The sequence below is a fragment of the Oncorhynchus clarkii genome, chromosome 14 (genome assembly GCF_045791955.1).
Source record: "Oncorhynchus clarkii lewisi isolate Uvic-CL-2024 chromosome 14, UVic_Ocla_1.0, whole genome shotgun sequence".
In the NCBI taxonomy this organism is placed as follows: Eukaryota; Metazoa; Chordata; class Actinopteri; order Salmoniformes; family Salmonidae; genus Oncorhynchus; species Oncorhynchus clarkii.
Genome location: NC_092160.1, coordinates 19,137,054 through 19,151,326, shown reverse-complemented (window position 1 = coordinate 19,151,326; position 14,273 = coordinate 19,137,054). Strand labels below are relative to the sequence as shown.

General features: G+C 42.0%; 1 protein-coding gene and 1 pseudogene across 1 annotated transcript in view; both read right to left on the bottom strand.

The window, feature by feature from the left end:
* Positions 1 to 14,273, bottom strand: part of LOC139366377 (GPI ethanolamine phosphate transferase 2-like) — a 131,669-nt gene that overhangs the window by 26,564 nt on the left and 90,832 nt on the right. The window contains exon 9 of the mRNA XM_071103802.1: positions 1,520 to 1,950. Coding sequence (XP_070959903.1) covers positions 1,520 to 1,950 — 431 coding nt within the window. The remainder of the gene's footprint in view (positions 1 to 1,519; positions 1,951 to 14,273) is intronic.
* LOC139365772 (general transcription factor II-I repeat domain-containing protein 2B-like) lies at positions 10,385 to 11,998 on the bottom strand (annotated as a pseudogene).

Sequence of the window (14,273 nt, the reverse complement as noted above, 5' to 3'; positions counted from 1 at the left end):
GTAGCTTCTTAACAACTGTGATTGTTTTCAATTAAAATGGTCAACAATAAACAAAAATAGCTTCTTAACAACTCGAATCCCCGAGCTGACAAGGTACAACATCTGTCGTTCTGCCCCTGAACAGTTAAGAGCAGTTAACCCACTGTTCCGAGGCTGTCATTGAAAGTAAGAATTTGTTCTTAACTGACTTGCCTAGGTAAATAAAGGTTCAATAAAAATACATCAATAAAAAGCCATCTGCCTGTGTGGTGGTACTGCAGCCTTGAGGGAGCTCCAAGGAGGAAGAATGACCGAGTGGATACAATACATGGCTAGACAATGAAGCAAGTTAACCTGACTCCTGAGTGAGTAAGATGCAGCAAAGACCACCAGATGAAAATGACCAACAGAATGGAGAGAAATCATGTTGGAAACAAGGAGGAGATAAGGAGCTGTCTCAGGGGGGCTAAGACAAGGTTGAGTTTTATGGAACAATACCATGAGCAGTTCCTTTTGTATACTGATCATAAATATAAACGCATGCAACAATTTAAACGATTTTACTGAGTCACAGTTCATGTAAGGAAATCAGCCCATTGAAATAAATAAATTAGGCCCTAATCTATGGATATCACATGACAGGGCAGGGGTGGAGCCGTGGGTGGGCCTTGGATGGCATAGGCCCACCCACTGGGGAGCCAGGCCCCGCCAATCAGAATACATTTTTCCCAACAAAAGGGCTTTATTACAGACAGCAATACTCCTCAGTTTCATAAGCTGTCCGGGTTGCTGGTATCAGACAATCCCGCAGGTGAAGAAGCCTGATGTGGAGGTCCTGGGCTGGCGTGGTTACACGTGGTCTGCGGTTGTGAAGCTGGTTGGACATACTGCCAAAAATGATCATGCATATTAGCTTCTTGATATGCCACACCTGTCAGGTGGATGGATTAGCTTGGCAAAGGGGAAATGCTCAGTAACAGGGATGTAAACAAATGTGTCCACAAAATTAGAGATAAATTAGCTTTTTGTGCATATGGAACATTTCTGGGCCCTTGAATTTCAGCTCATGAAACATGGGACCAAAACTTTTCATGTTGCGTTAATATTTTGATTCAGTATACAACAGTCAACCAACTCTGGGGCGACAACCTTAGTACTGCCTGTGAGTCAGCCCTCTAGAACACTTACTCCGACTTGGGTCCTTCACAAGCTGATGAGACTCTCTAGTGCTGTGTGCAACACATGAATGCTGGAAAAGAGGCCCGGGGTGTGGGGGGAATCACTGCCGATGGCCTTACAAAGCAGTGGGGTGCAAAATGTTTGGCGTGTGTACCCAGAATTTTTATTAATTGGGCAAAAGATATGAACAGGCAAAAAGCTAACTAAAAAAGGCTGCTGCAAATGAAGAACATTTTATATATTCAACTTGCACTACAGTATATAGTAGTGTATGGAGCTCTGCTTATGGCAACATTCATCCTGAGTGAAGTAACACACAACACAACAATACACAGTAAGTATCAAACTTCAGCACACCCACCTGTTGAGCCAGTGTCCCAGGTCAGGCAGGTGAGCCCACTGCACCCCGGTCTGGTTGAGCGAGCGCAGCAGACGACAACACGCCAGGGTGAGCGGTGGGGTAGCCAGGGCCAACCACTTCTCCGAACCTGCATCCGTCACCCCCAAATCAGCTAACGGTGAGGCAACCGCGTCCCCCTCATTGGAGGGGAGGAGGTAGTCTTCGTCCTCCAAGCTCCCAAAGTTGGCACGGCGCTCCCGGAAGTACTTGCGACAGACGTCTTGGAAGACGACCAGGCAGAGGGTGTTAAGCAGGAAGTACCAGACCTGGTGCTCCTCCTCTACGAAGCTGCTGGCCGACAGGCTGAGGGTGTGGCCAGCCGTGCCCGCCAGGAGAAGAATGTCCAGCTCCGACAGAGACCACCCACCACTGACACCACCATGGGATGGAGACTAGGGAAGAAAATTAAAGGAGAGAGGAAGGGAGATTGAGCATAATGTGATTCTCTCTCTCAGGCCAATACTGGAATATAAACAACTAATTAAACAAACACATTGGTCAAATTAAGAAAGGAAACAGAATAGAGATGACTTCACAACAAAGTGATACAATTAATACAGAGTCACCTGAACTTGCCAAAATGATCAAGTTAAAGGAGGTAATTAAAATCAGGTCCATATAGAGGAACACAAGTGAATGGAGAAAGATAGTATAGACAAGGTCCCTCTAACACGATAACATATCAAAAACACAGATGACTGTGAGTGTGAGATCCTGTGTGTGTGTGTGTGTGTGTGTGTGTGTGTGTGTTTTCACCCCACACTGAGTTGTAAAATACTCCCCCTGGTCCTGTGAACTGCATCTTGTTGTTGACTCAGTACTCAGAGGGGGCCTAACAGAGTAAGTAAGTGCACTACTCTGAACCCGCTAAGTTAACACTGTCACTGGAGGCAGCAGGTAAAACACACAGGGACAGAGTGTTTACTGTGCTTCAGGGCAAACATCTTAATAACGTCAAAAGGAAAGCTCATTACAGTAAATCTAATGACTGATTGTTGAAATCTATTTACTGTTTGCATTATAATATTCATTTTTCGCCTCTCAGTCTCCTTCCAACAGGTTCAACATGTAAGTTGCAGTGATCCCTTTCACACTTGTGTGCAGGACAGAGGGGTGAGTGACGGCTCTCTGTGGCTTGTCACGGTAACACGCTGCTCCACAGCGAGCGGCTCGTCCTCGCCAAGCGCAGCTCATCCATCAACGGGGAGGAACGCACCTCGCGGCGAGCTCAGTGGAGGGGAAAACGTAATATGTAAACAGAGTGCTGTTTGTGTAAACAAAGTTTGGGGGGAAAAAACTAAATAGTCTTAGTCATCCCTCTATCCTGCCTTGGTTTAAGGTCCCTAAGCTGAGGGCACTTGAATCCCAACAAGATTAGTCTGGATTGGCTGGGATTTAATGTACTAATTATGGTATCCTAAATGGCAAAAGTCTACACCTCCTTTGGATTTCTTTAAAAAATGTGTTACAATGTGGGATTAAAATTTATTTAATTGTCTTTTTTTTCAATAATCTACACAAAATACTTTGTCAAAGTGGAAGAATAGTTGTTATTTTTAAGATAAATAACAAATTTGATAACTAAAACATAGTCATTGCATAAGTATTCAGCCCCTTTGTTTAAGCAAGCCTAAATTAGTTCAGGAGTAAAACAAGTCACATAAATTACATGGAAATAATAGGGGTTGACATGATTTTGAATGACTAAACATGCACCTGTTAGAACTTAAGGCTCCGTGGATTGATGAGGAATTTAAAAACTGTATGGTTGAAAGAGATGGGACAAAAGGAGTGGCTAAGTCTGGCTGCACATCTGACTGGCTAACTTACTGCGAAATTGAGAAATGGTGTGACTAAACTCAACAAAAATAAGCCAAAACTGTATTATGAAGCCAATATCAATGATATAAAGAATGATGGGAAAAATATTGAGTACTTTAAATGAAATTATGGTCAGAAAGACAAATTGAACTCCAACTTTTATCGAATCAGATGGCTTCTTCATCACAAAACATTTGATGTTGCCAATTATTTAAATTATTACTTAATTGGCAAAGTGGGCAAATTTAGGCAAGGAATGCCAACAACGAACAGTGAGCCATCGTATTCATGCATAAAATAACAAATAATCAAAGAAAAGCATTGCAAGTTTGAATTTTGTAAAGTTGGTTCGGGAGATGTGGAAAAATTATTGTTATTTATCAATATTGACAAACCTCCTGGCATTGACAACTTAGATGGAAAGATACTGAGGATGGTAGCTGACTCTATAGCCACTCCTATCTGTCATATCTTTTATCTGAGCCTAGAGGAGTCTTTGTCCTCTGGCCTGGAGGGAAGCCAAAGTAATTCCGCTAACCAAAGAATGGTAAAGCTGCCTTTATTGGTTCTAACAGCAGACCTATAAGCTTGCTGTCAGCTCTTAGCAAACTGATGGAAAAAAATGTGTTTGACCAAATAAAATGCGATTTCTCTGTAAACAAAGTAACAACAGACTTTCAGCATGCTTATAGAGAAGGGCACTCGACATGTACTGCACTGACACAAATGACTGATGACTGGTTGAAATAAATTGATAAGAAGATTGTGGATTCATAGCTATCTAATAGAACTCAGATGGTTTTCTTTAATGGAAGCTTCTCTAATGTCAAACATGTAAAGTGTGGTGTACTGCAGGGCAGCTCTCTAGGCCCTCTACTAATTTATATTTTTACCAATGACCTGCCATTGGCATTAAACAAACCATGTGTGTCCATGTATGCTGATGATTCAACTATACGCATCAGCAACCACAGCTAATGAAGTCCCTGAAACCAATCTGGTAATGAATGGTGTGGCTGTTGAACAAGTTAAGGAGACTAAATTACTTGGCGTTACCTTAGATTGTAAACTGTCATGGTCAAAACATATAGATTCAATGGTTGTAAAGACGGGGAGAAGTCTGTCCGTAATAAAGAGATGCTCTGCTTTTTTGAAACTACACAAAGCAAGTCCTGCAGGCTCTATTTAAAAAAAAAATGTATCTTGATTATTGTCCTGTCATATGTTCAAGTGCTGCAAAGCAAGACCTAGTTAAGATGCAGCTGGCCCAGAACAGAGCGGCACGTCTTGCTCTTCATTGTTTTCAGAGGGCTGATATAAAAACTGTGCATTTCAGTCTCTCTTGGCTAAGAGTTGTGGGGAGACTAACTGCCTCATTTATTTTTATAAGAAACAATAGGTTGAAAATCACAAATTGTTTGCATAGTCAACTTACACACAGCTCTGACACACACACACTTACCCCACCAGACATGCCACCTGGGGTCTTTTCACAGTCCCCAAATCCAGAACAAATTCAAGAATGTGTACAGTATTATATAGAGCCATTATTGCATGGACCATTTTATTGTTTTTACAGATAAACAGATAAAGCTACACCTCACGGCACAATGCCTCTCCCATATTTGACCTAGATAGTTTGTGTGTATGCATTGATATGTTGGCTATGTGTGCCTTTTGAAAAAAATGTACAGTGGGGCAAAAAAATATTTAGTCAGCCACCAATTGTGCAAGTTCTCCCACTTAAAAAGATGAGAGAGGCCTGTAATTTTCATCATAGGTACACTTCAACTATGACAGACAAAATGAGAAAAAAAAATCCAGAAAAATCACATTGTAGGATTTTTTATGAATTTATTTGCAAATTATGGTGGAAAATAAGTATTTGGTCAATAACAAAAGTTTCTCAATACTTTGTTGGCAATGACAGAGGTCAAACGTTTTCTGTAAGTCTTCACAAGGTTTTCACACACTGTTGCTGGTATTTTGGCCCATTCCTCCATGCAGATCTCCTCTAGAGCAGTGATGTTTTGGGGCTGTTGCTGGGCAACACGGACTTTCAACTCCCTCCAAGGATTTTCTATGGGGTTGAGATCTGGAGACTGGCTAGGCCACTCCAGGACCTTGAAATGCTTCTTACGAAGCCACTCCTTCGTTGCCCGGGTGGTGTGTTTGGGATCATTGTCATGCTGAAAGACCCAGCCACATTTCATCTTCAATGCCCTTGCTGATGGAAGGACGTTTTCACTCAAAATCTCACGATACATGGCCCCATTCATTCTTTCCTTTACACGGATCAGTCGTCCTGGTCCCTTGGCAGAAAAACAGCCCCAAAGCATGATGTTTCCACCCCCATGCTTCACAGTAGGTATGGTGTTCTTTGGATGCAACTAAGCATTCTTTGTCCTCCAAACACGACGAGTTTAGTATTGGTTCTATTTTGGTTTCATCTGACCATATGACACTCTCCCAATCTTCTTCTGGATCATCCAAATGCTCTCTAGCAAACTTCAGACGGGTCTGGACATGTACTGGCTTAAGCAGGGGGACACGTCTGGCACTGCAGGATTTGAGTCCCTGGCGGCGTAGTGTGTTACTGATGGTAGACTTTGTTACTTTGGTCCCAGCTCTCTGCAGGTCATTCACTAGGTCCCCCCCGTGTGGTTCTGGGATTTTTGCTCACCGTTCTTGTGATCATTTTGACCCCACGGGGTGAGATATTGCGTGGAGCCCCAGATCGAGGGAGATTATCAGTGGTCTTGTATGTCTTCCATTTCCTAATAATTGCTCCCACAGTTTATTTCTTCAAACCAAGCTGCTTACCTATTGCAGATTCAGTCTTCCCAGCCTGGTGCAGGTCTACAATTTTGTTTCTGGTGTCCTTTGACAGCTCTTTGGTCTTGGCCATAGCGGAGTTTGGAGTGTGACTGCTTGAGGTTGTGGACAGGTGTCTTTTATACTGATAACAAGTTCAAACAGGTGCCATTAATACAGGTAACAAGAGGAGGACAGAGGAGCCTCTTAAAGAATAAGTTACAGGTCTGTGAGAGCCAGAAATCTTGCTTGTTTGTATGTGACCAAATACATATTTTCCACCATAATTTGCAAATAAATTCATTAAAAATCCTACAATGTGATTTTCTAGATTTTTTTTCTCATTTTGTCTGACATAGTTGAAGTGTACCTATGATGAAAATTACAGGCCTCTCATCTTTTTAAGTGGGAGAACTTGCACAAATGGTGGCTGACTAAATACTTTTTTGCCCCACTGTATGTAGTTCTGTCCTTGAGCTGTTCTTGTCTATTAATGTTCTGTATTATGTCATCTTTTGTGTGGACCCCAGGAAGAGTAGATGCTGCTTTTGCAACAGCTAATGGGGTTCCTAATAAAATACTAAAAATTACCCTTCCTCTGTCCCGCATACATACAACATCTGTAAGGTCCCTCAGTCAAGTATTGAATTTCAAGAACAGATTCAACTACAAAGACTAGGAAGCTTTTCAAAAGCCTCACAATGAAGGGCAGTGATTGGTAGATGTGTAACAATAACTAAATCAGACATTGAATCTCTCTTTTTTTTTTTCTCTCTTTAAGCATGGTCAAGTTAATAATTATGGTGTGTTCGGCGAGTGGCACAACGGTCTAAGGCACTGCATCTCAGTGCTAGAGTGGTCACTACAGACCCTGGTTCGATTCTAGGCTGTATCACAACCGGCCATGATTGGGAGTCCCATAGGGCGGCGCACAATTAGCCCAGCGTCATCCGGGTTAGAGTTTAGCCGGGGTAAATAAGATTTTGTTCTTAACTGACTTGCCTAGTTAAATAAAAGGTTAAATAACAACAAAAAAAATGAATACAAAAATGAAACCAACCAACCTTCTCTGTTATTGGGAATGGTGAGAGGTTAGCATGTCTTGGGGGTATGATCTGTGTGCCTTTGTACATTACTCACGATTCATTCAGGACTATCCGGAATCATGGTAGCATCCACATGAATGTACAGTCGTGGCCAAAAGTTTTGATAATGACACAAATATTAATTTCCACAATGTCTGCTGCCTCAGTGTCTTTAGATATTTTTGTCAGATGTTACTATGGAATCCTGAAGTATAATTACAAGCATTTCAAGTGTCAAAGGCTTTTATTTACAATTACATGAAGGTGATGCAAAGAGTCAATATTTGCAGTGTTGACCCTTCTTTTTCAAGACCTCTGCAATCTGCCCTGGCATGCTGTCAATTAACTTCTGGGCCACATCCTCACTGATGGCAGCCCATTCTTGCATAATCAATGCTTGGAGTTTGTCAGAATTTGTGGATTTTTGTTTGTCCACCCACCTCTTGAGGATTGACCACAAGTTCTCAATGGGATTAAGGTCTGGGGAGTTTCCTGGCCATGGACCCAAAATATCCATGTTTTGTTCCCCGAGCCACTTAGTTATCACTTTTGCCTTATGTCAAGGTGCTCCATCATGCTGGAAAAGGCATTGTTCGTCACCAAACTGTTCCTGGATGGTTGGGAGAAGTTGCTCTCGGAGGATGTGTTGGTACCATTCTTTATTCATGGCTGTGTTCTTTGGCAAAATTGTGAGTGAGCCCGCTCCCTTGGCTGAGAAGCAACCCCACACACAAATGGTCTTAGGATGCTTTACTGTTGCATGACACAGGACTGATGGTAGCGCTCACCTTGTCTTCTCAGGACAAGCTTTTTTCCGGATGCCCCAAACAAATCGGAAAGGGGATTCATCAGAGAAAATGACTTTATCCCAGTCCTCAGCAGTCCAATCCCTGTACCTTTTGCAGCATATCAGTTTGTCCCTGATGTTTTTCCTGGAGAGAAGTGGCTTCGTTGCTTCCCTTCTTGACACCAGGCCATCCTCCAAAAGTCTTTGCCTCACTGTGCGTGCAGATGCACTCACACCTGCCTGCTGCCATTCCTCAGCAAGCTCTGTACTGGTGCTTCCCCAATTACCGCAGCTGAATCAACTTTAGGAGACGGTCCTGGCGCTTGCTGGACTTTCTTGGGCACCCTGAAGCCTTCTTCACAACAATTGAACCGCTCTCTTTGAAGTTCTTGATGACCCAATAAATGGTTGATTTAAGTGCAATCTTACTGGCAGCAATATCCTTGCCTGTGAAGCCCTTTTGTGCAAAGCAATGATGGCAGCACGTGTTTCCTTGCAGGTAACCATGGATGACAGAGGAAGAACAATGATTCCAAGCACCACCCTCCTTTTGAAGCTTCCAGTCTGTTATTCAAACTCAATCAGCATGACAGAGTGATCTCCAGCCTTATCCTCGTCAACACTCACACCTGTGTTAACGAGATAATCACTGACATTATGTCAGCTGGTCCTTTTGTGGCAGGGCTGATATGCAGTGGAAATGTTTTTTGGGGATTCAGTTCATTTGCATGGCAAAGAGGGACTTTGCAATTAATTGCAATTCATCTGATCACTCTTCATAACATTCTGGGGTATATGCAAATTGCCATCATACAAACTGAGGCAGCAGACTTTGTGAAAATTAATATTTGTGTAATTCTCAAAACTTTTGGCCACGACTGTAGAAGTGTTCAGAAACTGATAATATTCTTATTTACAATAAATGTGACTCCAAAATGACAATACATTATTTACCATTAATTTCCATTGGGCACAAAATAATCGGAAATACAACCAAAACAAACTGCAAATGCATCCAACAAATGTGTAGAGTCACAAGCTTGAAGTAGTCATTGTCTGCTAGAATCTTTAGGGGTGTCAATGTTACAGCCTTATTCTAAAATTGATAAAATGTACACACAATACCACATAATGACAAAGCAAATACTGTATTTTGAAATATTTGCTAATTTATATGAATAAAAAAACTGAAATATCAGATTTACATAAGTATTCATACCCTTTAGTCAGTACTTTGTTGAAGCACATTTGGCAGCTATTACAGCCTCGAGTCTTCTTGGGCATGACACTACAAACTTGGCACTCCTGTATTTAGGGAGTTTCTCCCATTATTCTCTCCCATTCTTCTCTGCAAATCCTCTCAAGGAGGAATGGGGAGCGTCGCTACAAAGCTATTTTTAGGTCTCTCCCGAGATGTTCGATCGGGTTCAAGTCCAGGCTCTGGCTGGGCCGCTCAAGGATATTCAGAGACTTGTCGCGAAGCCACTCCTGCGTTGTCTTGGCTATGTGCGTAGGCTTGTTGTCCTGTTGGAAGGTGAACCTTTGCCCTAGTCTGAGGTCCTGAGCGGTCTGGAGCAGGTTTCGAGTCTCATAGCAAAGGGTCTGAATACTTAAATAAGGTATTTCTGTTTTTTAATTTGTAATAAATTTGCAAACATTTCAAAATATGTGTTTTCACACTTTGTCATAATGGGGGTAGATTGATTGTAGTGTGTAGATTGATGAGGAAAATGTTTTATTTATAATTAATTTTAGAACAAGGCTAAAATGTGGAACAAAATGTGGAAAAAGTCAAGGGCTCTTAATACTTTCCGAATGCACTGTATGTATAAATCTATATTCCAATACCAAACTGGCACACTGCCGGAGATCCCGTTTGATCATAATGCGTGTTTATCATCCAGAGGGCTGTTTGTGTTCACGCACTGTCACATAAGTCTTTGCCTGAGTCCTTAATGACACCCATTCCCCTATATCGGGCCTGGGAAATTATTTTCCATGGAGGGCCACATTAGAATATATTTTTGCCATCGCATGCCAGAATAATATTACATGATTATACATCATGTGTATGACTGTGTTGACAGGTATATCTACTGTAAATCACTTCCAGATATGCTACTTATTTTACTTTTTTAACATGCACAAAAATGAACCACATCCATGTTCTCCTTTTGGTAGGTATTTTAATTATTAAACATGCAATGAACTACACAGAAGGAAAAGTATACTGTGCATTCAGCACCACAGACAGAACTCGTTAATGGGTATGAACAAAAAGACAAAGAGAGAGATCAACATTACATTTAAACTACTCAATCAGGGTGAGGAGTGAAGTCTCTGATGGGCATTGACTAGAGCAGTGAAGTCCGGTATAGTTTCTGACATTGCTATGCGTAGGATTGCTGAGAGGTAAGAGTCAATAAGAGATGATCTGTGCCTTGAAATAGCAGGGAGAAACGTGGATAAACGTCTTATTCCACAGTGAGAGTTTGTTGATAAGGGCGGTTTATTAGTCTATACAGTACTAGCGGTTGGGAGGTTTTACAAAATCTCACACCAACATGTAAAGAAGCAGTTAGTTTGGTAACAGAGACATTTACACTTTAAAGTGAAAACTCAAACCCAAAATGTGTTGTCAAGAACACGTGCAGGGGCATGCAAATAATTTAAAACCACACGTTATAAATAAATATATGAAAAATATAACAGCAGGTAGCCTAGCGTTGGGCCAGTAACCGAAAGGTTGCAGAATCAAATCCCCGAGCTGACAAGGTAAAAATCTGTCGTTCTGCCTCTGAACAAGGCAGTTAACCCACTGTTCCCCGGTAGGCCGTCATTGTAAATAAGAATTTGTTCTTAACTGACTTGCCTAGTTAAATAAAGGTTATATTGAGAAAAAAAAAATGTAATCACTGAAAATGTCTGTTCACATACATAGGTTCCCCCAAACAGCACAAACATCTTCTGAGAATGACTCCTAATCTTTGGAATGTTTTGTTCATCGAGAGATGCATGGAACCTTGTCAGTGACATTGTTTTGAAAAGCTCTCCAATCACTGCCTCAGACTGAAGATCAATGAGCTCAAGTTGCAGGTCAGTGGAAGCGTTATTCACATTGAAGGTGAAAGTAGAGGAAACCAACATGTCATTTTCCAACACTTTGAAATCCTCAAAACGACAAGAAAACTCACCGTTCAAAGCACGCAGCAGCGATGTATACTCCCGCTGGTCATCCGAGAGGGAACAGACTAGTAGTGTCGCAAGGTAGGTGAGATTGTTGGCTTCTACTTGGCGGGTCAGGAGGAGTAATTTTCCCTTGAAGGCTTTTACAAGGCTGTACATTTGATGCGCATAAAGGCACTTTCCATTGTAGTTTGGAATTCAGTTCATTCATGACGACCATGATGTCCACGGTGAAGGCAAAATCAGCCAAACATTCTTTATCTTGCAGTTGATGGAAATCCACATATTTCCCTTTCATTTGCAAAAACTCAGCAATCTCTGACTTCAGGTCCCACACCCTTTTAAGCACCTTCCCCAAACTCAGCCATCTCACGTTTGTGTGGTAGGGGAGAGCTGCATGACTCGACTCTGTCTCTTCCAACAGTGAGACAAAATGCCTGTGGTTTAAAGATTTTGCTCTTATGAAGTTTACCACTTTAGTAACTATAATCACAACATGGCTAATTTTCTGAACACATTTACAGAGCACCTCCTGACGAATAATGCAATGCAGGAAAAACAATTCTGATCTGGGTTCAGCACAGCTACTTGATCTTCTATCCTTTTCAAAAGGCCAACGTTTTTTCCTGTCAAGTTTGGGCATCCATCAGTGGTCACACTGAGTAACTTTTCAAAATTCAGTCCCAGTTTTGCTACACACTTATTATCCTCCTCCAATAAATATTTACCTGTGGTTGTGCTCTTCATTGACTGCACTGAAGCAAGCTCCTCTGTAATTACTAAGCCTGGGGTTATGCCTCAAGAGAATATCAACAACTGCGCCGGGTCACGTGCATCACTGCTCTCATCCAGGGACAAGGAGAAATACTTTACCTTGTCTTTCACTGTTGTTCCATATTCTCTGCGATGTCCTCAATGCGCCATGTCACTGTGTCTGGACAGGGAAACATTTCAAACAACTCTTTTGTGTTGGGGCAAAGTATTGCTGGTGTGATGAAACAAAAATAGAACTGTTTGGCCATAATGACCATCGTTATGTATGGAGGAAAAAGTTGGAGGCTTGCAAGCTGAAGAACACCATCCCAACCGTGAAGCACGTGGGTGGCAGCATCATGTTGTGGGGGTGTTTTGCTACAAAAGGGACTGGTGCACTTCACAAAATAGATGGCATCATGGGGGAGGGAAATTATGTAGATATATTGAAGCAACATCTCAAGACATCAGGAAGTTAAAGCTTGGTCGTAAATGGGTCTTCCAAATAGGCAATGACCCCAAGCATACTTCCAAAGTTCCAAGGCAAAATGGCTTCAGGACAACAAAGTCAAGGTATTGGAGTGGCCATCACAAAGCCCTGACCTCAATCCTATAGAAAATGTATGGGCAGAACTGAAAAGGCGTGTGCGAGCAAGGAGACCTGACTCAGTTACAACACCCTAGGAAGAGTAGCTGCTGCTTGGGGATCCATAATAAATACAAATCTCTAGCTTTTTGCTAGACCGGGTTTTTAATCAGAAAAGGAATCCCGCAAGGCTCCCTTCTCTCCCCCCTTCGGTTTCCCAAGGCATGCTGAGACAGACACAAAGTAAACCTATCAAGACGTACTGAGTGAATAATTGGAAGCAATGCCTTGTTCCCCGCCAACTTTTTAATTGTATTTTTTAAGTTCACCATCAGTTGTGTGTGAAGACTAAACAAGCTAATGTAAAACATTTCCTGCGAATGCTTTTTTCAGGACTCCAATATGAAAGAAGCATGTTCTAATTATTGACTGGGCTAACACATCAAGTAAGAGAGCATTGAATGAACCTAATAATCAAAATATATATATATATATATATATATATATATATATATATATATATATATATATACTATATATACAAAAGTATGTGAACACCCCTTCAAATGAATGGATTCGGCTACTTCAGCCACACCCGTTACTGACATGTATATCAAATCGAGCACACATCCATGAAATCTCCATAGACAAACATTTCAGTAGAATGGCATTACTGAAGGGCTCAGTGACTTTCAACGTGGCACCGTCATAGGATGCTACCTTTCCAACAAGTCAGTTCGTAAAATGTATGCCCTGCTATAGCTGCCCCGATCAACTGTAAGTGCTGTTATTGTGAAATGGAAAAGTCTAGGCGCAAAGTGGAAAATCGTCTGTCCTTGGTTGCAACACTCACTACCGAGTTCCAAACTGCTCTGGGAGCAAAGTCAGCACAATAACTATTTGTCGGGAGCTTCATTAAATAGGTTTCCATGACCGAGCAGCTGCACACAAGCCTAAGATGACCATGCGCAATGCCAAGCATCGGCTGGAGCGGTGTAACGCTCACTGCCATTGGACTCTGGAACAGTGGATACGCGTTCACTGAAGTGATGAATAACGCTTCACCATCTGGCTTTGGCAGATGTGGATGCTAGGAGAACACTACCTGCCTGAATGCATATTGCCAACTGTAAGGTTTGGTGGAGCACGAATAATGGTCTGGGGCAGTTTTTCATGGTTCAGAATTGGCCCCACAGCATGATGCTGTCACCACCATGATGGTGTTCTCGGGTGATGAGAGGTATTGGGTTTGAGCCAGACATAGTGTTTTCCTTGATGGCCAAAAAGCCATCTGACCAGAGTACCTTCTTCCATATGTTTGGGGAGTCTCCCACATGCCTTTTGGCGAACACCAAAAAGGTTTGCTTATTTTTTTCTTTAAACGATGGCTTTTTTCTGGCCACTCTTCCATAAAGCCCAGTACGGCTTCAAGTGGTCCTATGGACAGATACTCCAATATCCGTTGTGGAGCTTTGCAGCTCCTACAGGGTTCTCTTTGTTGCCTCTCTGATTAATGCCCTCCTTGCCTGGTCCGTGAGTTTTGGTGGGCAGCCCTCTCTTGGCAGGTTTGTTCTGGTGCCATATTCTTTCAATTTTTTAATAATGGATTTAATGGTGCACCGTTGGATGTTCAAAGGTTCTGATATTTTTTTTTATAACCCAACGCTGATCTGTACTTTTCCA